General features: G+C 40.6%; 1 protein-coding gene across 3 annotated transcripts in view; it reads right to left on the reverse strand.

The window, feature by feature from the left end:
- ulk4 (unc-51 like kinase 4) overlaps nt 1-25500 on the reverse strand; it is an 88363-nt gene that overhangs the window by 21055 nt on the left and 41808 nt on the right. The window contains exons 23-32 of one of the 3 annotated variants that reach the window (XM_056379922.1): nt 24276-24409; nt 23907-24028; nt 23522-23578; nt 23062-23113; nt 22303-22391; nt 19158-19209; nt 17929-18133; nt 16632-16724; nt 4891-4939; nt 2467-2572 (exon numbers count right to left, since the gene is read on the reverse strand). In XM_056379922.1, the coding sequence (XP_056235897.1) occupies nt 2467-2572; nt 4891-4939; nt 16632-16724; nt 17929-18133; nt 19158-19209; nt 22303-22391; nt 23062-23113; nt 23522-23578; nt 23907-24028; nt 24276-24409 (959 nt within the window). Of the gene's footprint in view, nt 1-2466; nt 2573-4890; nt 4940-16631; nt 16725-17928; nt 18134-19157; nt 19210-22302; nt 22398-23061; nt 23114-23521; nt 23579-23906; nt 24029-24275; nt 24410-25500 lie in introns of all 3 variants that reach the window. The other 2 variants (XM_056379923.1, XM_056379921.1) reach the window with 2 other exon arrangements.

Genomic DNA, 25500 nt, shown 5'->3' on the forward strand with positions numbered 1-25500 from the left:
GCATAATTATTGATTGGACACATATGGACATGGTGAGGAAGAACCATTATAGAACTTTTTAGACATCGTTTGGGGAAATAACCAAGCAAATACCCAATTTTAAATGGCAATTTATAAATGCGAGTTCCACAGAAACTAGATAACACCGGCACAGAAGCAATTACCTAAAAATTCCTCTGAGCTTCTCACAGAAGGTCAAGAGAAATAACAAGGATTGGTGACAGATCAAACCCAGTGAGGAACCTCAAAGACCTTCAAGGATTCTGAAGACACAAAGAGCCCCAGAAGACTTTTTTAATTAATTAAAGGACAAGCACTCTTTAATTAACTGACACCTTGTCAGCACCACAGCCTAGGACCAAACTAAGGGGTTGCTTGGGATGCAAAAACATTTTGGCTGTTCTACATGCTCTAGGTGTGCCCATTTCCTTATTAAATCATGCAGTCTGTGTGTCAATGTGCCTACAAAATGAGTCTCAAATTCACTCTTAGTAGTGGAGTTCTAGGCTTCATATCCTTATATAATCAGATTACAACCTAGACTTTCTACATTAGTCTCTTCTCAAATAAAAACTGAGAAATCCACAATCAGAAGTTTGTTTAGGTAGTGTCTCTTACTCCCTAATCAAGTTATTCTTCCCCTCCTGCTTCTATCGGTCCCTCTTTCAAAATGTCACTCACTTCAACCTGCAGTTTTCTCCTCTATCATTTCATCCCTCTCATCCATATACACCACATTTTCTCTCTCTCTGTCTCATTGTTCCTCTCTGTCCCCTCTCTGCTACCCTTTTTACCTCCCATTTTGCTTTCCTTCTTCTCCCTCATGCCTTTTTTGCCACCTTCTTTTTCTTTATGTTGTTCTGTTCTTCCTCCCTATCTCTGACTCTGCTCCCTCTGTCTTTAGTCCCCAGGGGGTATTATCTCAGTCGGAGGCAAATCTGCCCAATTATAAACCTCATCTCCTCTCTCTCTCTTACACACACAAACTGGGTGCTCCTGCATACACCCCCCCCCCCCCACACACACACACACACGCAAACGCACACACACACACACACACGCACGCACCACATCTCCTCTCTGTCTCATAGATACACACAAGCATGAGCACAAACACATTCACAACGAGCACAAAAAACCCACCTCCCTATTTTGCGCTTCCTCTCTGTCTATTTCATTGCTTCCCAAAACACACATTCACACACACACCACTCTTCCCCTCCTCTTTCTGTCACACCTTAAAAAGCCAATTATTCACGCTTTCTCCCTTCTCCTCTTCTCTCCCTCTCCCTTCTTTCTTGCCATCACCACACTGATCTGGAGTGAACCACAACGAAAAGAAGGGAGAAAGAGGAGAAGAGGAGATAGGAAAGGAGCCCAAAATAGAGGATAGGGTAAAAATGGGAACAGAGGAAATGAAGGAGAGGAAAAGATGGGAAAAACATGAGTTGAGTAGTTTGGAAAAGTGGATAGTAGGAGATGGGAAAAATGAGGGAAAAGAGTAGGGTAAGAGAGGAGAGGAGAGGGAGATAGCGTTAATTGCCCGGCCAGTATTAGTGCTGGGTTGACAGTTTCTTGTTGAGAGGAGAGCTGATTGGACGATAATGATGCTGACTACTGAACTGCCGTACTGCTGACCCAATGGAAGTAGAGGAAGAGGAGGGGTTGATAGTGGTGGTGTTTTTGGGGGCTGGGGAGAAGGAGGTGCAGAGGAAAAGATGGACAAAATGAGACACAAAATAATGAGTGAAACACACACACACACACACACACACACACACACACACACACACACACACACACACACACACACACACACACACACACACACCCACACCCACACACACACACACACACACACACACACAGCAGTGTTCGTATTTTTATTCCTGTGAACATCTTTAATTTTGTGCATTCATTCTCTAATGCTAGATTTAGGCTGCATCCCTACACGTCTAATCTTTGTGCCTTATTATTCCTTCTTCTAATTAAAGTCAAAATCCTAAACTGTCTCTTGGGTGCGTAAATGGGCTTAAAATTATCTGACTCTCTCCAAGAGGACATAGATCACCCCCCCTCTGGATGCACTGGAATCACTTGGAATAACCAAGAAATCCAAATATTTCATCATAGCCGAAAGACAAAAAACATTGCCTCTACCTCATGGAGACACGCAGGCACACACACACAGCCAAGGTTGTTGACCTGAATAAGCATTATGCTGCAGCAGGACAGCAGGCTTGGGAAAACAAGATGACAACAAGTAACATTACAATAAGTAATGCTAGCAGACTGGATACACAATACAGACACACCGTGTAGTAGTGCAGTACGGTCAGTGACAGATGCCTTACTAGTGTAAGACAAAGCACAAAACAAGAAAAGTCAAGAAGAATGGAATCCTGAAAGCTGAGGAAAGTAACATCGTTCCTATCTCCATACATACTGTATGCAGATATACTGTACCTTGCTGATGTAGTGGCTCCAGGTCCAAGGCTGCGTCTCCACTAAGGTTACACAGCAAGGCAACTGCATTTTGGACCATCCCACTGGTAACATTACTATGATTAGCCTAGAAAAAGTTTGAGACAGAGAAAGGATAAGTAGGTTACAGGTTATCTTACAATATCCTGTATTCTATATTTTTCAAGTCAAATGTAACATTGCCGTTATCTACTGTCTAACATCACACTAATTGTGGTGACTTGAGATAGATAATGGAAACAGAGGTAAAGTAGTAGACTTCCACGCACTGTGAGCCCCGTTTATCAATAGCAATGTTTCTGTCTTACTTTCATCACAGTGCTTTACATTACAAACATCTTTCAAACATATTAAACTCATTGAAAACCTATGTACACTGCACACAAGCTTTGGTTCCAAATGATCAACCCCCATATTACCGAGTAAGTTGCCAATGTCTGCTTTTAAGCTTCAGTGATTTAGTTTGGTGTTTTAGGCCTTTAACCCAGTGCTGTTCCTGGAAGCTCAGACCGTGTTAAGAGAGCTAAATGTGGCATGGCAGAATCAGCCATTTTGTAAATCTGTCCCAGGGTCTCATTTTTCCCATAGGCTGTGATTAAAGACAAATCTGTCAAACTGTTTTCGGCAGGACACCCCAAACGGTAGAAAGGGTCAATTGTTACTAGTGTGTCATGGGTCACACAACACAGAGGCCAACCAGTAAGAGAAAAACTGACTGACTGGTATGTGTGCTGCAGGGATTTATTATCATTCTTTATTCTATCTCATGCGAAAATTGTTATTAAAGTGCAATGTTGAGCAAAAGATCAAATTAATTCTGTCTGTCAGTGGATGGTGGAGTTTTGACCTGTGTTAATAGATTGTTTTAAAGAGAAACAAGGGGCAACATTGTAGTCTCCACTCTCTTCCTACTCATATATCTTTGCACTCTCCCTCCTCCTCATTTGCTTTTCTTCCCTTTGCTCTCTTCTTCTTCTCTTTCTCCTCTTCACAAAACCTTCTCTCCTTCCTAATTCACTTCTCCTTCTCTCTCCTGCCCTCATTTTACTATTTGATCCTCTCTGAGATACATCAGCTCTGCCTGCAGGGTCTGTGCACATCAGTATGATCTGTGTATGGGCTGATAAGACTAGCTGATGCTCATCATGTGCAGTAGCCTGAGGCTGAAGACAGTGACATCAATTCACACCTAGGACAACTTGCCTGTCAGTGACAACAAATGGCTAAAGCTAATTTATTTTGATCTTTATGGACTAATAAGCCATGAAAGGACTTGATGCATATCACTGAAAGCATGAACCTAGCAAAGAACAATGTAAAATGGCAACCAAAAATGATTTATAACTTAGTGACTCACTGTCGCGCCCCTTAATTCACAGAGCACTGAAGTTAGTTGGTATTACTGGTGTACCAGTACAGTGCAAGTGAAGCAAGATTTGTAAAAGTATTTGACTGCATCCCACTCTGAATAGTCTTCTGCCTCCTCAGGCACAGCAACCAACCAATTAAGAACCCTGGTTTCGCTGGTTTCCTGAGGTTCTTTTATGTCTGAAGCAGAACTACTTCATCATCTAGACAAATACAATTAGGTGAGTTTCTCCATGACAAGTGTGATCACTAGTGACAGGGGTAATCAATCCAGATCAGAGTGTTTCAGGCAGCATAAATCAATCCAAATGTGAGCAACACAGACGGCACTAATGGATCCCGACATGACTGGTTCAGACAGGAGTAAACAATCAGGAGAGAAGTTAATCAGGCTGTTGGATAACAGTGTTTAACATTCTGCATCAGCTAGTCAGGGCTGGATGGGCAGCCAAGCAGAACACTGATTTTTAAGTGAGTATGTGTGTGCACATTTGTGTGTGTGTGTGTGTGTGTGTGTGTAATGCATAAATTGTTTGCTGCAGCACACGTGTTTTGGTTTGCTGAAAACATATTGTGCTGTGTTTGTTGAGGGGTGCTTTAGATTGTGCGTATGCAAAAAGGGTCAGGTGAAATAAATTGTCTACTGGAAACATTGTTATGCTTCGCTGATAACAGACAAGTGCTGTGTGTTTACGTGCAATCTTAATAGTAGAGTCCATATTCCCACTCTATTAACCCGTCTCCCTCTCTATTGCTGACCTGCCAGTCAATTACACCAGCCCTCTAATAGGTCAACACCACTCAGACTAATTTACATAAATACATCTATAAGGGTTAGATGCAGTGAGTGAGGGGAAAGAGAAGGAAGGAGCTACAAAACAACTGCTCTGTAATAAAACAGAGCAGAAATGATAAAATAATATAGATTGTGATAACTGGGTTTGATTTGCTGATTGTAAAACTGTTAAACAAACCAATTGATTCATTGACTGATTGGCTGAATGAAAACTAATTGACGAGCTGAGATTGGTTTCTTACCATGATGAGCTGAAAAACTGTTGGTAGGATCATGCTGTATTTGATCAACCTGAAAGGGACGGAGAAAAAACATATTGGAGCAGAGATAGAGAAAGGCGGGTGAGGAATTAATTTAATTTAGTGGCAATTCACTGCAATGTTCACACACAAACTTGCACATGCACAGACACTGGGCCGTTTCATCTTCATTAAGGTTGGAGTTCCGCTACAACGACTCCTGTCTGGTACCAGTGAAATTGGTGAGAGATGAGAGACGAAAAGAGGAGACACAATGAGAGCAGATGAAGTGAAAGGAGGTGAGAGAAGAGCAGGAAGGACACAGCAAGAGGAGATGAGAGTTAAGGGGAAGATCAGGTAAGAGTAGATTACATTTGGCAATGATGAGAAAGGAGGGGGAAGGTTAGACGAGGAGAGGGAGATTTGGACAGAGAACAGAGGGAGGACAGAGGAGGGGAGAAACAAATAGGTGAAAGGAGGAAGTAGAGAATGAAAAGAAAAGAGTGTTGTGGATAAATCCAAACTTGTTGAAAAGCAGAGAGAGAGGGTAGAGAGAGAGAGAAAGAGATGTGGATGTCTAAAGTATATTAGAAATGACAGTCTGTCCACTTACTGATTAAAGTTCACAACCAATTACTCTGTAGTTGGAGTGTACACACACACACACACACACACACACACACACACACACACACACACACCACACACACACACACACACACACACGTATATGTGGGTGTGTGTGCATTAAAAAGTAAGAAAGCATTCAGGCTGCAATGGGAACAAAGCCAGCTAAAGTCAGACAGGTGTTAATATACTGCAGGCAACAAAGCCTGTCCACTGGTTTAAAAATCTGTTGATTCTAATTATGATTTATAGTTTGTCTAGCAGGCATCAGACCATTCAAGGAAACCTTAATTTAAACAAGCTGATTCAACACTGTCTAACAGAGTTTTCAGCAACAAACATTGTGTTCCACCTTATCACAAATGTGCTCTTTTGAAACTTAATGGCCATCCAAGGGTGTTAACAAGTTGTACTTAATAACACCCTTGGATGGCCATTAAGTTCTCCCAACTTTTTTACTTTCCCTTTTCACAACTTAAATGTTTTTTTTCTTATAGACAGTTGCCTATTTTATATTCAGTGTCCTTATATTTAGCCTTTTCCTTTTTGAATCAGATTACTTTTGCTGCAGTCCTGCAACCTACTTTTTTTTTTACCACTTTGATTTTATCTTAATGTGTGCTGACATATTCCCCACGCCATTACACCATATTCTCAGCTCACAGTCAGTATCCGCAAAAGAAACTGTGATTTATTGGACCAAGCAGTTGCTTCAGTCTACAGTTAGTCTTGGAGATTGTGTTGCTAATATTTCTAACTCTTCAATGTTTTTGTTGGTAATACTAGAAACCAGTATGATTGTTAGACTGAGCCAATTTCTGCATACTTTGGCAGGTCCTTGAACAATATCAAAACATGATATTTTGACCCAGAATACCACTGCTCATGGAGGCTTTTCGTTTAATGCTATAATGTTGTAGTCGGCCATATTTAAGATGCTGCCATTAGCACCACTTAAGTAAGAGGAACTATGTTTCTTTTTAAGTGAACAGTGACTATCTTTTATACTGAGAAGACTCACTGACTGTAGGCTTGTAGAAACATGGAGCTGTGGACACTGTTCTGTGGTAACTGTTTTTTACTTGTCATGATGAATGAATCCAGAGATCTGTGATTTACTTTATATTTAGCTTGGTACACTATGTTAGGTCTTTTATGAAGGGGCAAATATGTCTGTTTGTGTGTGTGTGTGGTGTGTGTGTGTGTGTGTGTGCGTGTGTGTGTGTGTTTGTACATGTGATGGATGGCCTCCCATTAGGTAGGTGACAGGCTGAGAGATGAGAGGACAGGCCAGGCCAGCACGACATGATAAACTGGACCACCTTTAAACTACCAGCCATACATCAATAGACATTGCACACAACAGCAGACACTGAACAAACCAGAGCACAACAGACTGCCAGCCAATAATAGAACAAACACAGATAAGAAAACCCTTAGTGCATTAGCCATACATCATCAGCTTTATAATAGAAAATATAATAAATATTACAATATGGACATCCACTACACTGAAATTAACCTTTGCTCTACTCTAGTCAGATATTCCTGCTGTCAGCTAAACACTTATACCTATAAAACTTAATATTAGATGATTTTGAAAGGGCAACATAGATCTTGTAACAATATTTCAAGTGAAAAGATAATAAACACCAAAGATAAAGCCAGGAGGTTATATTTTAGCAGTTGAAAGTTTTAGTCAAATTAGTCTATATCACAAGGCACTGGAAAGTCCTTCCCTAGAGGATAGTCCAATTATTCAGAAATGACACACCTTAATGAGTTTTTGTATCATCTAAAGAATATTTTAAAATATTTTTTCATGCATTTATTCACTCTTGAGAGTAGCCCAGTAAAACAGGCTGTTACATGCAATAGCATCCTTTAAACGCATGAAAATGACCACCTTTGTGTTGTTAACAGCTAATGATTCCACTTTTCTCTGGTTTAGAAAGACTTTTGTGTCCAAATGACTACAGCAATTTAATGATGTAATGGCTTTGCAAGGCTGTATGCCAAGCTATTAACTAATGATGAAAGAAAAAAAAAAACAACACATGGTAAGAATTATTAAAAATTACAAATATGTATATTTTGTATAGATATTCTACATTCACAATAGCCAAGCCAGTTAAACTAAAAGAAAACAGTACCTTATACTTGGTTGATAGCAGACATACATGGCCACCCTCTCTCTCTCTCCTCTCTCTCACTCTCACTCTCACACACACACACACACACACACACACACACACACACACACACACACACACACACACACACACACACACACACACACACACACACACACACACACACACACACACACACACACACACACACACACACACACACACACACAGCATGAGGTTCTTTGGCTAAAGGTCATAGTAAATGTACTTGTTTGAAGGTGTGTCTGGGCTGTGATAATGCAGAGAGAGACAGCAGGCTGCCTTCCCAACGTTAATGTCCCCAATTTACCATCTAATTACCGCACGGCTGGCTTCATAGCCACACTTATCTAACCAAGACCCAGGCAATTTAATTTCTGATTGTATAACCGCAGTGATGGAGGGAGAGTTGTGGAGAGAGGGCACAGAGAAAGAGAGAAATGTGGACTAATGTTAATAAATTAGAGATGGTGGGAGAAAGAGAATGAGGGAGACAGAAAAAATGTAAAATATTGTTAATAATGTCAGAGGAAAAGAGTGAAAGAAAAACAAAGATGTAGAGAGAAGAGTGCTGACACCAATTTGAAAAGTTCACGTCACTCTACTTGTGTCAAGGAAAGAGGAGGATGAGGAGAGAGGGTGGAAGAGAAGGATGAAGACAAGAGGGGGTATTATTACTGATAAGAGAAGTAGGGGCACATTCACCAACGAGGGTGAACTGTGAACTGAGGGAGGGTGGGAGGGATGGATGGAGATGGTCGGAGAGTGGGATAATAGTGATAAGGGGTTTATTATGGCTGAAGTAGATAAAATAAGTGGATTGGAGAGTGGAAAGAAATAAGGATAGGACAAAACAGATAGTTAACAATCACGGTTGTTGTAAATCAATATTTTTATTGAAATATTTAAGATGGAACATAGAACTATACATATTTGGCCATGGACATTTCTGTATTTATGACCTTTTTGTGATGCACAAATATCTGTGGTTGTGTTACTGTATTTGTAAGACCAAAAGGCAGCTGGCCTTATATACAGTATACAAGTTTGAGGATTTTCTGTAATAAGGTAGCAACCACTTTTTGCTACATATGGCTTCTAATCCCATTATTAGGCTAAAAAACTGCTCATGTGGGGCATTGCACCCTTTTTTGTCCTACTTTCACTCATCCTCTCTTCAAAGCCAAGAGGTGATGCACACATATTCATGCTACCTCACCCACTGACATTTCATCCTTTCCACCCGCACCCCCCTTCCCTTTGTCAGCATTTTCTCTCATTCTAAGTGTTACTCTTTCTTTCCATCCATCTTCCTCAATCTCCCTCCCCATCTCTTTCTTACATCTTCCTTCTATCCTTCCTTCCACCCCCCCATCCACTCCACGCCCTCCCATTCTCTCTCACTCTCTCTCTGCCTCCTCTCTTTTCTTTTCACCCTCACTTTCTGTGTCTATCAACAGCTGAAAAGAGAAGACAGATGACCAGAGAATCAAGACTTACTGACAGTTGCTGTCAGAATACATCTATCAAGCACACAGACACGAGTGAGCACAGGCATGTGTGTATACACACACACACACACACACACACACACACACACACACACACACACACACACACACACACAAACACACACACACACACACAGGTGAGTCATCTCATGGTTAGAATAGGGATCAGCAGATTCTCTGTGCAACAGCAACACATCATTACTTCTTTTTATTCTGGTGTCAGATGACTGCTTCCTCAAGAAATGTTTTTAAAATCCTGAATAGCAAATTACTTCAACATTATGCAGCAGTGAATAGCAGCAATAATTTTGTCTTAGTGTTGTATATTTAAAGCATGTGCATTATACTTTTTAACAAACCTCTTCAGGAGAAGCTAGTGTGCCAAGATATATCAGCACAATGTTTCAAGTCTTTACACATCTTAGCTGATACAGCACCTTATACCTGCCACTAAACTGATTACTAATGTAGAAAACATTGGCTTTAAGAGGGGTGAAAAGGGTGTTGTTAAATGTAGATCACGAGCAGAGGCGCAGCTGTGCTGATGTTGCTATTAGCCCTGAATGTGCATCAGCTACATCACTAAATAAATGATTATTTGTGTATATCTCTCTGTACTGTAGTGGGTAAATAAATCACTGCCAATGGTAAGTTTCTGTGTTTGTGTGCACATTTAAGCAGGTGTGTGTGTTTGTGTGTGCATGGTTGTGAATAAAAAACAGTTAGTAGTGATTCAGAGTACTGAACTGGGAATGACTGGCCTTGGCATTAAAACATTACATATTGAGAGCCTAAAATGTGCCTGTGTGTTGTTGGGACTCAGTCATTCAATAGACCAAATGTTTCTTTGCTCCACTGGACAAAGGAATTCACACCCCACAGTTCCTCACGGTTCACACCTGGGGATGACCCTTCCCCCCATGGACCCCACTGGCCAGCCAGTGTGGGCCAGCGTGTGACATGTGACCCCCTAAGGTGTCACAAACAAAACCAGTCTTCTAGACCCCTTCTCACTCTCTTCCCTTCTTGGCTTGCTCTGGAGAGCAGCTCCAGCCCTCTCCTCTCGGTTCTTCAAAGGGCAACAAGGCCCCAGCCCAGGTCAGCTCTGCTACCTGAGAAACTAGCTCTCTCGCCGGCCTGCAACCAGCAGCCTGCAAACACTCTTCTCCTCCACAACAGCGACCTGCTTCGGATTAACTGTGAGTGAACCAAATCCTCTTCAGAATCAGCGGCTACAACACAAGGCCAGCTGATTTTCCAAGCAACAGGAGTCGTAGCAGAGTTAGCATGGAACAGCTAACTCTGTGAGGGGAACAAAGGAGATACCAGCAAGCAACACAGCCAGACAGGACTTTATTCCACCAGGAAACCCCCCAAACTCACTGGACTTTACAAGACACTGGAAAGGACCTCTTTGCTTGTTCCAAGGATTGGGTAACGTTAACGGACTGGGCCTTACCTCTCCCAGCACAGCATAGCACAGCATAGCTAATCAGCAGAAGCCTTAACTTGTTAATGTACTTGTTGATTGATGTCTTGTTGTTGTAATGTTTGCTTAGGTTGTGGTCAGTCATACAGTTAATCGAGTACTCGTATGTTCACACACATAGCAGTACGTCTCAGTCCTAGAACCTGCATGAAGCTAACCTTCCCCCTCTAACCTGGTACCTTTAGATTACATGAGCTAGGCTAACAAAGAAACTCACACCTCCCCTCTCACACACACTAGGTGGTCTCAGCGGCCATTTTAGTAGTTTCTTTGTTTACCGCCATCTTTGTAGTCTTCTTTGTTCAGGTCATGTGGTCACAGTGACCACTTTGAGTCGGCCATCTTGCCTTTGTCTGTGTCCCCACAGACACACACACACACACACACACACACACACACACACACACACACACACACACACACACCTGTATATGCTAGATTAGACATTGTACTTTACTCTGCTCCATTGTAAATAAATGCCTTTTTAAGTATAACTACTGGTGTGTTTAATGTTGCACAAGCGTGAATATTGCCAACCTCTACTCGGTAGAATTCCAATCCTTCAACTGTAACTTACTATTGATTTGGTAATTTGGTTATAGTTAGTAAGCTAATGATTAATCAGAGTTCCAGATTAATGGTAATAAATTGAGACTAAAACCATATTGGCTATTTTGCCTATTAGTTTAGGCTGGTGCCCCGTGAACTTTAATTCATTTTAAAGATATTATTTAATATTAATATTTTTAATATTAATATTTCCTTAATTTATGATAGCCAATAAATTGATAAACAACCGAAATCTAACACATTTGGTGTCCAGCTCATGAGGTAGAGTACTGTTAACATAATGGTGCCGCCCGTGTGAGGCCGAGTACTAATGATTTCCAGTTACTAATAGAGCTCAGACCCAACATAATGGTGCCCCGTGTGAGGACGAGTACTGTTGGCAAATATTCATAATTGTGCAATATTAAATTCATAATTTGGCCAAAACCGCAAAGGTTGAAAAATTTTTAGTCCACCACAGGAGTAAACGTCCAGGTGTACTTACAAACAAGTGCACTGTGGTGAGAATTGGTTTACTAATTTTACCTGAAGTAATATTAGACGTCCTCCAGTTATTAATAGCTAACACTTAAGCCTTAGTATCAAGAGCCTGCTATTGTTGCTAACAATTCCAGTTGAGTTTATTCTGTAGGAAATGTAAGAACCTCAGTTCAGCATTTGAATACCACGTGTTCAATGCTATCTAGTAAAGCTGTCAGAATTGCTGCTCCCTTTAACATTAAACACTGTGTGCCGACAGCCCTGTGTAACACAGAGAGCTTATACCTGGCTGTTACTGCCAAGCATTTCAGCCTGAGTAAGAAATAGAGCCTGAGATAGAGCCAAAGCGTGCTATCAGCCCTGTGAAACCCAAGTTCTGCACCTAGCTGTTACTGCCTTGCATTACAGCCTGAGTCAACTTGAAGAGATAATCTTTGGACTGTTACTGCCTTGCATCTCAGTCATTGCTTTTGAAACATTTCTTAAGCAGACAGTAAACCTGCACTTGCCTTTACTGTCCCTAATCTTTATGCCCACTAGTGTAGCTACCCCTCCTCCACAGGAAGCTACCCCCCATAGTGTAGGCCACTGCATTGTTTAGTTAGGCTAGTGTACTGCCAAACTACACTACAAGGTGTCTGCCAGCGCAACACCACAGCCAACTACATTGCCTTCTTGTTTTGTGAAAAATTGTTTAACCTCCCTCTTTCCCAGACACAACAATGGAGAACTCCTGTGTAGAGCAGTTTATTTCTTCCCTAGCAAAGAGCCTGAAGCCTGGCTACCTAGAATTTATCAGCAAGTTAAATCCCAGTGAGTGCAGTAAAGAAATAGACTTGCTACTCAGTGACAAAGGTGATGCTCAGACTGCATCCAAAGGCCCATTGTTAAGATGTGTACTGTTGAACTTCCACAGGCAAACCAGCATTTCACTTCAGAGCCAAGCAGCCCTAGAGGAGGAGGTAAAATCGCTTAGAGCTCAAAATGCTTTTCTCCTCCAGGAAGTTAAGGAAGCTAACAAGAAAGCCATGCGCTACTTAGGAGACCTGCATGCAGCAGAGGTAGACCTCTGTTCACACAAGGATGAATTGTTAAGGGTTAAATCAGAATGCCTTGCTCCACCACGATCGGTCAGTGCTTGTGATTCTGGTTTTTCTGCTTCACACTCTTCCCTTAATGACAGGTTAACTCCGCCTCCACTCAGAAGATGGGACCAATTCCCAACTGACCCTAAGTCCTGGGAAATGAAGTCAGCTCCTCAACCTCCACTGAGAGACAGAGGTTACACCCACCTGACTTCCCATCTTCCTGAAACTGACAATGAAGAGACAGGTAGTTTATCCGGTAGAGGATATTCATGTTCCCATCAGCCACTGATGCATAACAGTTTCACCTGTGCTCACCCCTCCAACAGAAGGACCAAAACTTTTCCGGACTGTTCAGCCTCCTCTCTGCACCTCCATAAGAGTGATGACCGCTGTTCAGCTCCTTCCTCTAGTCCAGCTAGCATAGTCTCGCCTTCATCAGTAGGGACCTCACAGTGCCCCCGCCTCGAAGCGCTTGAGTTATTAGCAAAGGACATTGAACATTTTGATCCAGACAGCTCTGATCAACATATTGAAAACTACTTTAGGGAGTTAGATCACAACCTAATTGATTTGCCCCATGCAACCCAAAGGGAGAAAACTAAACTTGTGTGGAAGACCAGCTCAAAAGCAGTCCACAAGTTTATGCAATCACTGCCTCCCAGTGTCAGAGATGACTACAAAGAGCTCTGTCAAGCACTGACAGAAGAATTCTCTCCTGCTGCAGATGAGATAGAATCTTTGGTTGCAGCTTCTCAAATCAAACACTCCCGCCATGAACATCCCAATGACTTTTACCAACGTTTGAGGCATGCATATTTTCAGGGTAGGAACACACCAGGCTTAGAGCAGAACTCCACCTTCAAGTCTTTGTTCCTACGAAACCTCCATCCCTGTGTACGCACTCATGTTACACTGATGACGCATCAAGGTAAGCCCACCATGCAGGAAATAAAGAAAATGACAAAAATGGCTTGGGAAACCATGGTCAATTCCAAGGCAAGGGGGAAAACAACTGAGCCTAGCAACTCAAACACCTTAGCGTCACACAGACATGTAACCTCAAAAGATCACCCTCAGAACAGATCGAAGGGGGGTGATAAAAGGCCACATATGGGTGCTGAGCGTAACCGCCACGCCCACCAAGTGCGTAGAGATAGGCACTCCCACAATAGGAGCAGGAGACGGCCTTACGCAGAAATTCTGGCTCAGACACAGGACCAGTCAACACATGGATCAGACAATGACCACGTCATCTCTGACCATGTTAATTCAGACAGTGACAATGCCTCTGAATGTTCTTTCTTCAGCTACTCAAAGTGTTACAGCTTTGTGCCACAAGTTAAGGAAAACTTAAAGCACCGGCGCTCCAGAGTTCGCCGCACTGAGTACTGACAGTAAGTAGGCTCAGGGTACCCTACACTCTTCCAGATGGACACAATGGGTTTGTCAGCAGCAGCAGCAGCAGCAAACTAAATTCTGAATCAAGTCAGATACAAGTTTAGGACACTGCATATACATGGCACACTCACCCAGACACTCCAAATCTTGTCATTCTAGGTGCCACCCTCTATATCTCACCTTAACAAACTAACATCACTGACTTTCCTGTCCTCACTAACACCATGAGTAACTAGGAAACATGTTAGTTGTTTTACACTATTTGATCATTGTGGTTATTTTCTGAAGTGTGCTTTGTAACCTGATTGTTCTTGCTTAGCCAAGATAGATAGTGTTGACAAATGCCCGGATGTTACCCGTTGAATGAACTGACAAATGGACTATACATTGTGCTCTCAGGATGACACGTCAGGTGGCATCCTGACAACAAAGGGGGGACTGTTGGGACTCAGTCATTCAATAGACCAAATGTTTCTTTGCTCCACTGGACAAAGGAATTCACACCCCACAGTTCCTCACGGTTCACACCTGGGGATGACCCTTCCCCCCATGGACCCCACTGGCCAGCCAGTGTGGGCCAGCGTGTGACATGTGACCCCCTAAGGTGTCACAAACAAAACCAGTCTTCTAGACCCCTTCTCACTCTCTTCCCTTCTTGGCTTGCTCTGGAGAGCAGCTCCAGCCCTCTCCTCTCGGTTCTTCAAAGGGCAACAAGGCCCCAGCCCAGGTCAGCTCTGCTACCTGAGAAACTAGCTCTCTCGCCGGCCTGCAACCAGCAGCCTGCAAACACTCTTCTCCTCCACAACAGCGACCTGCTTCGGATTAACTGTGAGTGAACCAAATCCTCTTCAGAATCAGCGGCTACAACACAAGGCCAGCTGATTTTCCAAGCAACAGGAGTCGTAGCAGAGTTAGCATGGAACAGCTAACTCTGTGAGGGGAACAAAGGAGATACCAGCAAGCAACACAGCCAGACAGGACTTTATTCCACCAGGAAACCCCCCAAACTCACTGGACTTTACAAGACACTGGAAAGGACCTCTTTGCTTGTTCCAAGGATTGGGTAACGTTAACGGACTGGGCCTTACCTCTCCCAGCACAGCATAGCACAGCATAGCTAATCAGCAGAAGCCTTAACTTGTTAATGTACTTGTTGATTGATGTCTTGTTGTTGTAATGTTTGCTTAGGTTGTGGTCAGTCATACAGTTAATCGAGTACTCGTATGTTCACACACATAGCAGTACGTCTCAGTCCTAGAACCTGCATGAAGCTAACCTTCCCCCTCTAACCTGGTACCTTTAGATTACATGAGCTAGGCTAACAAAGAAACTCACACCTCCCCTCTCACACACACTAGGTGGTCTCAGCGGCCATTTTAGTAGTTTCTTTGTTTACCGCCATCTTTGTAGTCTTCTTTGTTCAGGTCATGTGGTCACAGTGACCACTTTGAGTCGGCCATCTTGCCTTTGTCTGTGTCCCCACAGACACACACACACACACACACACACACACACACACACACACACACACACACACACACACCTGTATATGCTAGATTAGACATTGTACTTTACTCTGCTCCATTGTAAATAAATGCCTTTTTAAGTATAACTACTGGTGTGTTTAATGTTGCACAAGCGTGAATATTGCCAACCTCTACTCGGTAGAATTCCAATCCTTCAACTGTAACTTACTATTGATTTGGTAATTTGGTTATAGTTAGTAAGCTAATGATTAATCAGAGTTCCAGATTAATGGTAATAAATTGAGACTAAAACCATATTGGCTATTTTGCCTATTAGTTTAGGCTGGTGCCCCGTGAACTTTAATTCATTTTAAAGATATTATTTAATATTAATATTTTTAATATTAATATTTCCTTAATTTATGATAGCCAATAAATTGATAAACAACCGAAATCTAACACATTTGGTGTCCAGCTCATGAGGTAGAGTACTGTTAACATAATGGTGCCGCCCGTGTGAGGCCGAGTACTAATGATTTCCAGTTACTAATAGAGCTCAGACCCAACAGTGTACTTATGCGTATGCCTGCCAGGACTGCAAAAACATTTCAGTACTACCAAAGCTTGGTATTGGATAGAAAACGAGAATAATGGAGTCAAAACTATCTCCAGTTAACAAAAGTATTCTCCACATAAAATTTACTATTAATTTACTGTTAAGAGGTGGGTAAATGTCTGGAAGAACAGACCAGGTTTGCTTTTCACTTTGTGCTGGTGTACATAGGACAACTTCAATGGATGTATAATATAAAACTGGTATATGATGCTGATAATACTTAGAATGGTACTGTGAGGTACAGTACAATCACATTTTCTTACAATGCCTTAACAGTGTTTTGCTGTCTCTGTGTGTGATTGATTGTGTGTGACTATGTGTACAGTACCTGCAGATCTGTGTGCTGTGTTCAGTCATTGATACCAGCAGTTTGAGTGCGTAGAGTGGGATAGGCTCTGCTGCGCGAAGAAGAGACTCATACCTAGACACAAACATGAGTACAACATTTGGCTTTCGAAGAGTTAATAATTAATGTACTGTTCTGATCATTGGTAACAGAGTGTAAACTGGAACAGATCTGGAGAGAGGGTGGAGGAGAGGGGGAGGGGGAAACCAGAGGTATAATAGGAGAAAAAGAAATGTGGAAAGAGGAGCAGAGGAGAGAATTTGAGAGGTAAAGGAGGGGGGGGTGAGGTAGAAAAATAGGGGTGGAAATAAAAATGAACAAGAGGTAACAGCAATGAGAGAGAAGGATATTTTAAAAGAGGAGGGTAAAAATGATAATGGTATAGGAACATAAAGTATAGATCCACATAGAAGATGTCAAGGAAAGTGAGAAAAGCACAACAAATTTCAACGTCTACTTTGTATTCTTGTTACTCTGTCATGATATGAACTTTTGCAAACTGTATTTGTCTGTCTCTGCTCTCCAAAGACTGCCAGATCATTGGCTGCCAAAACTCATAAAGACGGATGCTTGTCAGTTAGCCGTATCTGACGAAGTACTAGGATGTGACGAGGACCCACAGACGCAGGACACAAAACGAATCTGCATATTCTATTTTAAAGACCTAGAGGCAGGATTTTGATTTCAGTAAATATTTACAGTATACCATCACTGATATCTCGATACATGTATAATTCCCTTGACTATACTGTCACCTGTCTATGAAACCCCAAGATCTTAAGTGGGCTCATCGAATTTATGATGGTTGAACATCTCTGTTTCCATTTCAAGAAATCAGGGTCTTAAAGGCTCAACTCTAATATAACCTTTTGTCATGATAATATTGAAGGCTTAATGTATTTTCAACCTGACCTGTCATTGTACTCCAGCTGTTTTGGTTTCAATATTGGGTCTATGTACATCTAGTATTTACCAAAAATAGTGGGGTACTTGCATAAACCAAGGATTAGGTTGGACTTACTTCAAATAAGTTTGTTTGGCAAAAGCGGGTTAAAGGAGAAAAATAATCAGTAATACAAGTGGAACAAAACAGTGCCAGTGTAGAAATAATTTTGATGATGGTCTTCCTTTACACTATTTGTATCAAAGATTCACACTTGATGTGTTTATGCTGTAATGATGGAATTCACAGGAGTCTTGTCTGTTCCTACAGAAACAAAAATTGACAGAGGAAACCAGACACACTGTAAGTCCGATACTTAGCGGGAATCAGACCAACCTTGGAAGCAGAGATTTAGTGATGAGAGCTAAGATTTGACTGGAAGAGTTTCCTTCATCTCTTCCTTCTGCTGCCCTTCCTCCTCCCTCTTGTCTCTCTTTCTTTTCCTCTTTCTTCTCATCCTCATCAGGACCATCACCATCTTGGACCAGCAGGACAAGACTGAGTTCAGACAGCATCCTCAAAACAAACACAGACCACTCCACTGTAACATACACACAGAGAAACAAAGAGAGGATAGTATACAAAATATTACTGAGTGATATTCAACAATCGCATAACATCCTGACCATTGCTTTAGAAATGACAAGGAAATTGTTGATTTAGAGGCAGCAGTAACGTTAAGACGTAACACACCTTAAGACTAAGAGAAAAAGATGTTCAATGGCATGTTTTGACCTGATCAGTGTATGCATATTACTGACTTTTACTGTGTTCTACTGAAATAACCACATAAACTGATCATAATTGTCATATCAAAGACATAGTATAACTAAGACGCTTGAATATTACATTATCTACATTATATAATACATAATGTATATGGACAATAAAATAGTGTGACATGATACCAAGTACCAAACAGTATTAATGGCCCACCACGAAACAAGGACATTATTTTACCCTAAGAAACTGGTTCCACAAAACATACTCTTACTCTGTCATGCTGGGACCCACAGAAAGCAAATAATGACTCACTGAGGGTCCAAAACAAAACACTGCTGTGGATAATTACAACACTTTTCACTAAATACACAGTTCATTAATGCAGGAATTTTTATGACCTTAAACATTCAAGGTTAGCCTCTCTTCTTTACCATGTCCTTGCATCTTTGCTATCTCATTCCTCTACACTTTTTTCTTCATCTATTTATCTTCATAATATGCATCTATCTATCTATTGATGTATGTACAGTAAATATCTTTTTTCCAGATTTTGGCACCTTTTCCTTTGATAACAGAAAGAAAACAAGGGGAATGAAAGGCGAGTATGACCTGCAACAAATGCAAATGTCACTGCAGTTGTATGGCATGCGCTTTAACAATTTGGTCTGCCCCTATCTTTCTAAACCTTTTCCCCTCTCTTCCACTCTTTCCCATTTGCTCTGCTCTCTTCTATTCCTCACTCCCTCCTCTCTCAGTCTGACATTTGCTTGTATTTTCACATCCCCTCTGTCTCATTTCTTTTTCTCTCTTCCGACTCAAAAACGACCAACCACCTCTCTTACCATTTCTGTTGAAAGCCAGTGTTGTCAGAGGAGGCAGGATAGCATCCACAACCTTCAAGACACATAAATGAACCAAAAATCTTTACACATTACACTGTATTGATCCTTTACCACAATACTCTGTAAGAGGCTGATTAACTAAAGTAGTAAAGCAATACTAGAATCATGGAGTATATCAGGTAGAAATGATGCAACAGTAAAAAAAAGTAAAAGTAAATTACATTTACATTTAGTCACTTGGAAAATGCTTTTATCCAGAATGACTTACAAGTGAGGGACATCACTAAAGCTTCAGTGCAGTAGGAAACTTTGGTGTAAGTACCAAGTACCACATCTACTCAATAAGTGGAAGGAGATCAGGTAAAGAAGTGCATCAAAGATGCATAGTAATTGCTAGTCAGGCATGTAAGGTAGCTACATAAAATTAACTTGCTGAAAATGTGCAAGCAAAACTACTGCAAATCCGCTGAAGGCTTTTCTTTTCTTTCTAAAAGTTCACATTCACTCTCACTGTTGAAGATGAACAGTATAAATAATTTAATTTGGTCCCATGTTCTCTCATTTGAGGGGAAAAAGGTGTATCAATAAAAGCTTTTTGAGCCTTTTCTCTAAAAGCATGCTTAATATACAGCAAATCTGAAAACAGATATATTTTTAGATTACACTGAATAGAAGACACTTTGCTATATTAATTCAGTGGGCATCAACCACACACACCACTGTCAGAGGATCAGATTACTATGGAAATACACTGTTGAGTGATTCTTTGATCGCGCGCGCACACACGCACACACGCACACACGCACACACACACACACACACACACACACACACACACACCACACACACACACACACACACACACACACACACACACACACACACACACACACACACACACACACACACACACACACACACACACACACACACACACACACACACACACACACACACACACACACAAATGTACCTCCACAACTTTCAAAGCCTTTATTTAGGCATAAATCTGTATTGCATGAATTTGCATGATTACTAATATTACCATAGAAACAACACTAATGCTGAGTGAGTGTGTGAGGTCATTACATCGAAGGCAGAGAAAGAAAAGTACAAAGGATGTTGTCCACCACTTAATGGTCTGTGTATTAATATCACAACCATCAAAAGACTGGATGGAGTGTGTGTTTATGTGTGTGTGAGAGGGGGGAGGCTTGATGTAGTTTCTCTGAACTGTTATCTATGGGTGACATGTCCCTCCACTTTCTGAAATCCTTTCTTGTTCCCATTTTTCTGTTTTTGCTCTCTTACATAGTAATCCCTCTGCCTTTTGTACAGTGGTGCGAAAAAAAATCACCGCAATTACAACTAAAGATGAATTTAATTCAGTTTGCTTTGCAGCCACTAAAAAATAGTAAAATACTATTTTATCTGTTTTCTTACATGGCTAAGAAAGACGCAATGTTGTATACACTTTATTTTACCTTTTATACCATTTGCAAATCAGAAGCAACAGCTGGTCTTCTGAAATTCAACTTCGGTTACTGGCAAACAAACCTCATGTGTACACTGTTAATTAGACAGTGGATAAAACTACATGTTTTTTAATATACCTGCTGTACTGAAGCTATTGTACATCATTAATTTAACAACAAATTGGCTATTGTTAGCTAGCAGCTCCTAGACACAGTCAGTAGTATCTAATGATGCTCAGCATATCTTGGCCTTTGTAGAGAACTGAGCGGTTTTCAGTCTGAGTTGAAAAGAGGATGCTGGCATTCTCTATTTGCCAAAGTGACCAGTATTGTAATAAACAAGTTAATTGACTCAATTTAATATTGTTCGATAGCAGTGTAAGTGCAACCACCAGTTGGTTTTGCTCATTACTAATTAGTGCTGTGTTGTACTGTTTTGTATCAAAATTATGTTATATTATTTTAGAGAAAACTTCAATATGTTGGGGTTCTCTGTTGTTTTGAATTGATAAATATGATAACATAACTCAAAAAGTAGTGAAACAACCTTAGTGGCTGACTGTTGTGTGTGTAGTGACCAAAATCGACTACATTTGGTTGCATCTGTTAGTAAAAACTTTTAAATATCTGTGTAGCCTGTAAAGTGTTTCATCTGTTTTTACATATTACAGTTCAATCGCACATTAAATCTACTAGGAATGAATTTAATTCCTGGTCATGCCTTCTTCGTTTTTATTGAGAAAGTGGCTTATTTGGAAAAAACAAAAACGTTGTGGGGGAAAAACTTACTTCCAACTTTACTGTGTGATAGGGATTCAGAGATGTAAATTAACTCAAACATGAGTGTGTCTCCTTGTCCAGCTGGCAATAAAAGTTAATCTGAGCTGGCTGACGGTAATTAAAGTGTCTTCCTGTGTTATTGACTCTCAGCAGCAGCAAGACTCCTCTTTGCTCCTTTCCTCTATTCCTCATCTCTTTTCTCTCCCTCCATCCTGTCTGCTTCCTGCTGCTCTCCACTTCCATACGTCAATAGTCATTAAACACAATCTCATTGTCCTATCACATGCACACTCTCCCTCGCTCTCTCTCTCACACACGCAAACGCACGCACACACACTCTCACACACAGACAGACACACACCATGCACACTGATCTGATGAGGCTGTCTTGGTTCAATAGTTGATTAGTGTCTTGCCTAATAGCCCGCAAGTTGACCCTGTGTCCTCTGATCACTAATAGACAGGTTTAGCAGATTGGAAGACACACAGCAAATATCAAACCAGGGGCCACTATATGAAATGGACAAAAATAGGAGATATTCAGGAAGACATGAACATTAACCTGACAGTTTTTATATCCCTCACTGGTTTTCTTCAAGTGTTCTATCACAGCAAATCAACTTATGTATTACTTGTGTTATTCTAAGAATACCAGGATGATGACAGGTTGTCTCCAAAGTCCTGTCAGAGGTAATGTACTGATGTTGAATATCACAGGATACCTGTCTTATATTTCTTTATAAAACTTTCAGCAGATAATCAGTCAGTCAGACAGTCAGACAAACAGACAAGTAGCCAGTGACACTAAAACAGACCGACAGACACACATACACAAACAATCACAAACAGTCTAGGAAGTCAGCTGGATACTCAATCGTACGCATACTTACAGCACTACGATATGGAGTGATGAGAGCATGGTGCTGACTCAGCACTTCCACAATGGACAGAGATGTCCTAATCAACTCCTCACACACTGCTGCACCTAGAGGGAATCAAATATCATTCAGCTCTACTGAATCATCAATAAAAGTGGTGGATGACCCACAGGCTGACCAGACACTGAATCCCCTGCACTGATGTCTGGGTGTATTCCATTTGTGAGCTAGCAACTGGAGTAGGGTTGATATCATAACCCCCTCAGCTCCTCCAAAGGCAGTGCACTGTGGCTGACCCTGTACTCTGAACTTGCCTTTTGCACAACACATTTGACATTCAACGCCACATCTCTCCCTTCAAGGATGTATCTGTTTCTCTTCTTATCTTTCACATATTAGTATTTTTTTCTTATGATCTAAAGGTAAAAGATGTTGAAATGTAGCCTCCACAAATAAAAAGCATTTGTTAAAAGGTATGGGTTTTTACAAAGTCACGCTTGTTCAACTATAGAGGCTTCATTCATTACTTTGAGTCTCAATTAGATCAGGTAAAGAAAATGTACTGTAACAATTAAGACTTACATTAAAGCATCAGCTAATATAATGTGATTAATGATGAACATAAAGATAAAACATTGAAGGCAAAAAACCCCCCACAATGTTAATCACATATACGTGAATGAAAAGTACAGTTTGTTAAAAGAAATGACATAATAGATAAGTATTGTATTGATGAGTGCTGTCATTGTAGCAATTGAAAAAGTACCTCACCCACAGCGCTGGTCAGATTTGTTTCATTGGACTCTATGGAGGTGACATAGCTCTGAGAAAGAGGATGTGTAAAATTAGAAGAAAAAAATTAAAAACTTCATAAATGCTTGGTTGAGATCATTTTACTGTACTGTGAATACTGCTTTTTATTGTTTTCTTTTTTTAGTCATGTACTTATCACTATATGCTGCTGTGTGTTTCAGTTATTTTTTTTCTCTGTCTCCCTACAGGGACTGCAATGGAAATGAGAGCTTCTTTTTATGTTATCCTAATTGTTTGGATGGCTTAAACCTGTTGGGATGTCACTGTATGTTTTGACATGTCAAACAAATTCAGATTCAAAATGTCCTAATGCATCCTAGTTTTAACAGTGTCATTAGTTTGTAAAACAATCACTCTGATGTGGAGACAAATGATAAGTCCACATCAAAACAAGTAATCAGGATTACCAGACACTTACAAGCAGCAATCCAACTTGAGCCAAAAACTCTTCAGTTACAATTTGAGATCGAAAGACCTGTGTGAAGACAAAGTCAGTCACACAGTCAAACAGAGATGTGGTGATGGGACAACTAGGCAAAATTACGTTACATTATTGTCTTCAAATGGTAGTCTAAATCAAATCATTATACATTTGTTACCAGGTGCACACACTTGGCCTTCAATAAAATGACTAAAAATGTGTGGTTAATAAAAATAATTGACTTGCAAAATAGATGGGCAAGGCTATGTTCAATCTTAGCAATAGGTATTGGTAATTTTTAAAAAGAAATCTGTGAGGTTAACCTTGCATACAATAATGCTAGAACATTAAAATGGAAAATATTCCTTTTGGTCATAGTTACCTGTGATGAAAGAAGTTCCAGCACTACAGATATGGTAGGCAAAGTGTGTTTAAGCTGTCTGCTCTGAGCTGTAGAAGGGTGTCTCCTCCCAATCACATCTCTCAACACACACAAGACATCCTCTAGAGAGAGGCAAGGAGACAAGATATGGGTTTACAAGATGAGAAGGGATGGGAGTAGAGAGGTACATACAAACATAAACCATATTTGACTATTTAAAAGTTTACTACAACTACTAGCAAAATCATTAAAATTTTCCTACTAAGCTAAAATTATCTGAATGGTTTTACAGGATCATAAAAATACACACATGCACTATCATGCAGAAGATTATTTTGCCTTATTTTGTGTGCATGTATCTGTCTGTACCCAGTATCAGAGGTGCAGTGCTGCTCAGATATACAATCAGTAAGTCCAGACACTGAGACAGGTATCCTGATTGCCTGGGGTTCTCTCTAAGAGGTGTGGCTTTGCGCAGGTCTCTCTCCAGGTACATGACAAGTCTAGAGAGAAAGAGACACACATGTGCAATGCATGTCACAAAGTAGAAAAAAACAACTTATTTTCAGATCTGTATGTAGTATTACCAATTCATCAATGTTTCAAGGATGGAGGATTTTTTTTTCACTTTTGCTGTATTTAGTGTTTCATTTTATTCTACTGCTCCACTCATTGTGATGCAGACAAACTAGTAATATGATTTTAGTCAGCGAGCAATAAAATTTTGACAGGATGCATAAAATTGACTGAGCAAGGACTCTGGGCAAGCCAGAGACAGACAGGCCCCAAGTTTGAGAAAATTTTTATTCTCATCAGTCTCCATGTATTGAACAGTAATCGATAATATTCTATTCACAAATTCTGAGCAGAGCAGAAAGGTTACCACTGTTAACTGATATTCATTACTGACACAAAAACACCCACACGTGTGTATCAGGACACACAAGCACAAGCGAGAATGAATGCAGACCCATGCAGAGAGATTCAGAGAGGTCACATTAGTCAACAAATATTGATTCTAAGATTTAGCGTGGCAATTGTGCAGAGGGTTGCATATAACACTATCCAGAGTTATTGTTAAATGGTATCTGACACAGCCACTGTTACTAATTTAGGGGTCCAGTGCATTTTGTTTTTCCAGTTTTCCATTACCATTATGGGGGTTTGTGCATATAAAAAAAACTAAACTAAACTAAACTAAACTGTAATGCAAAAAAAAAGAAGAAAAAGAAAAGACAAATCCTTATGTCATATTAACATTCACTTCCAGTGTAACCTTGATCCTTGTCACTGAGACAGACCTACAGACTAGTTTATCTTATCTTTATACACCATTTAATCACACACTTTTTTCAAATGACTGTAAAGAACAACCTTACCAAGATCTTAGTAATCAACAGTCACAGTCAAATAAATGACTCCAGTGTAGTGTAATCATTTTCAGGAGTGAAAACGATTATTCCCACCTTAATTGCATGTTATAGGTGTTAAATACAATGGTATTATTAACAATGTTAACACAAAATGAAACAATTAGAACTATTAAAGACATGATCAGGTAGAAAAGAGGGATTTCATGAAGATAAGGTGGCGT

The sequence above is a fragment of the Seriola aureovittata genome, chromosome 7, assembly GCF_021018895.1.
Source record: "Seriola aureovittata isolate HTS-2021-v1 ecotype China chromosome 7, ASM2101889v1, whole genome shotgun sequence".
NCBI classification, from domain to species: domain Eukaryota; kingdom Metazoa; phylum Chordata; class Actinopteri; order Carangiformes; family Carangidae; genus Seriola; species Seriola aureovittata.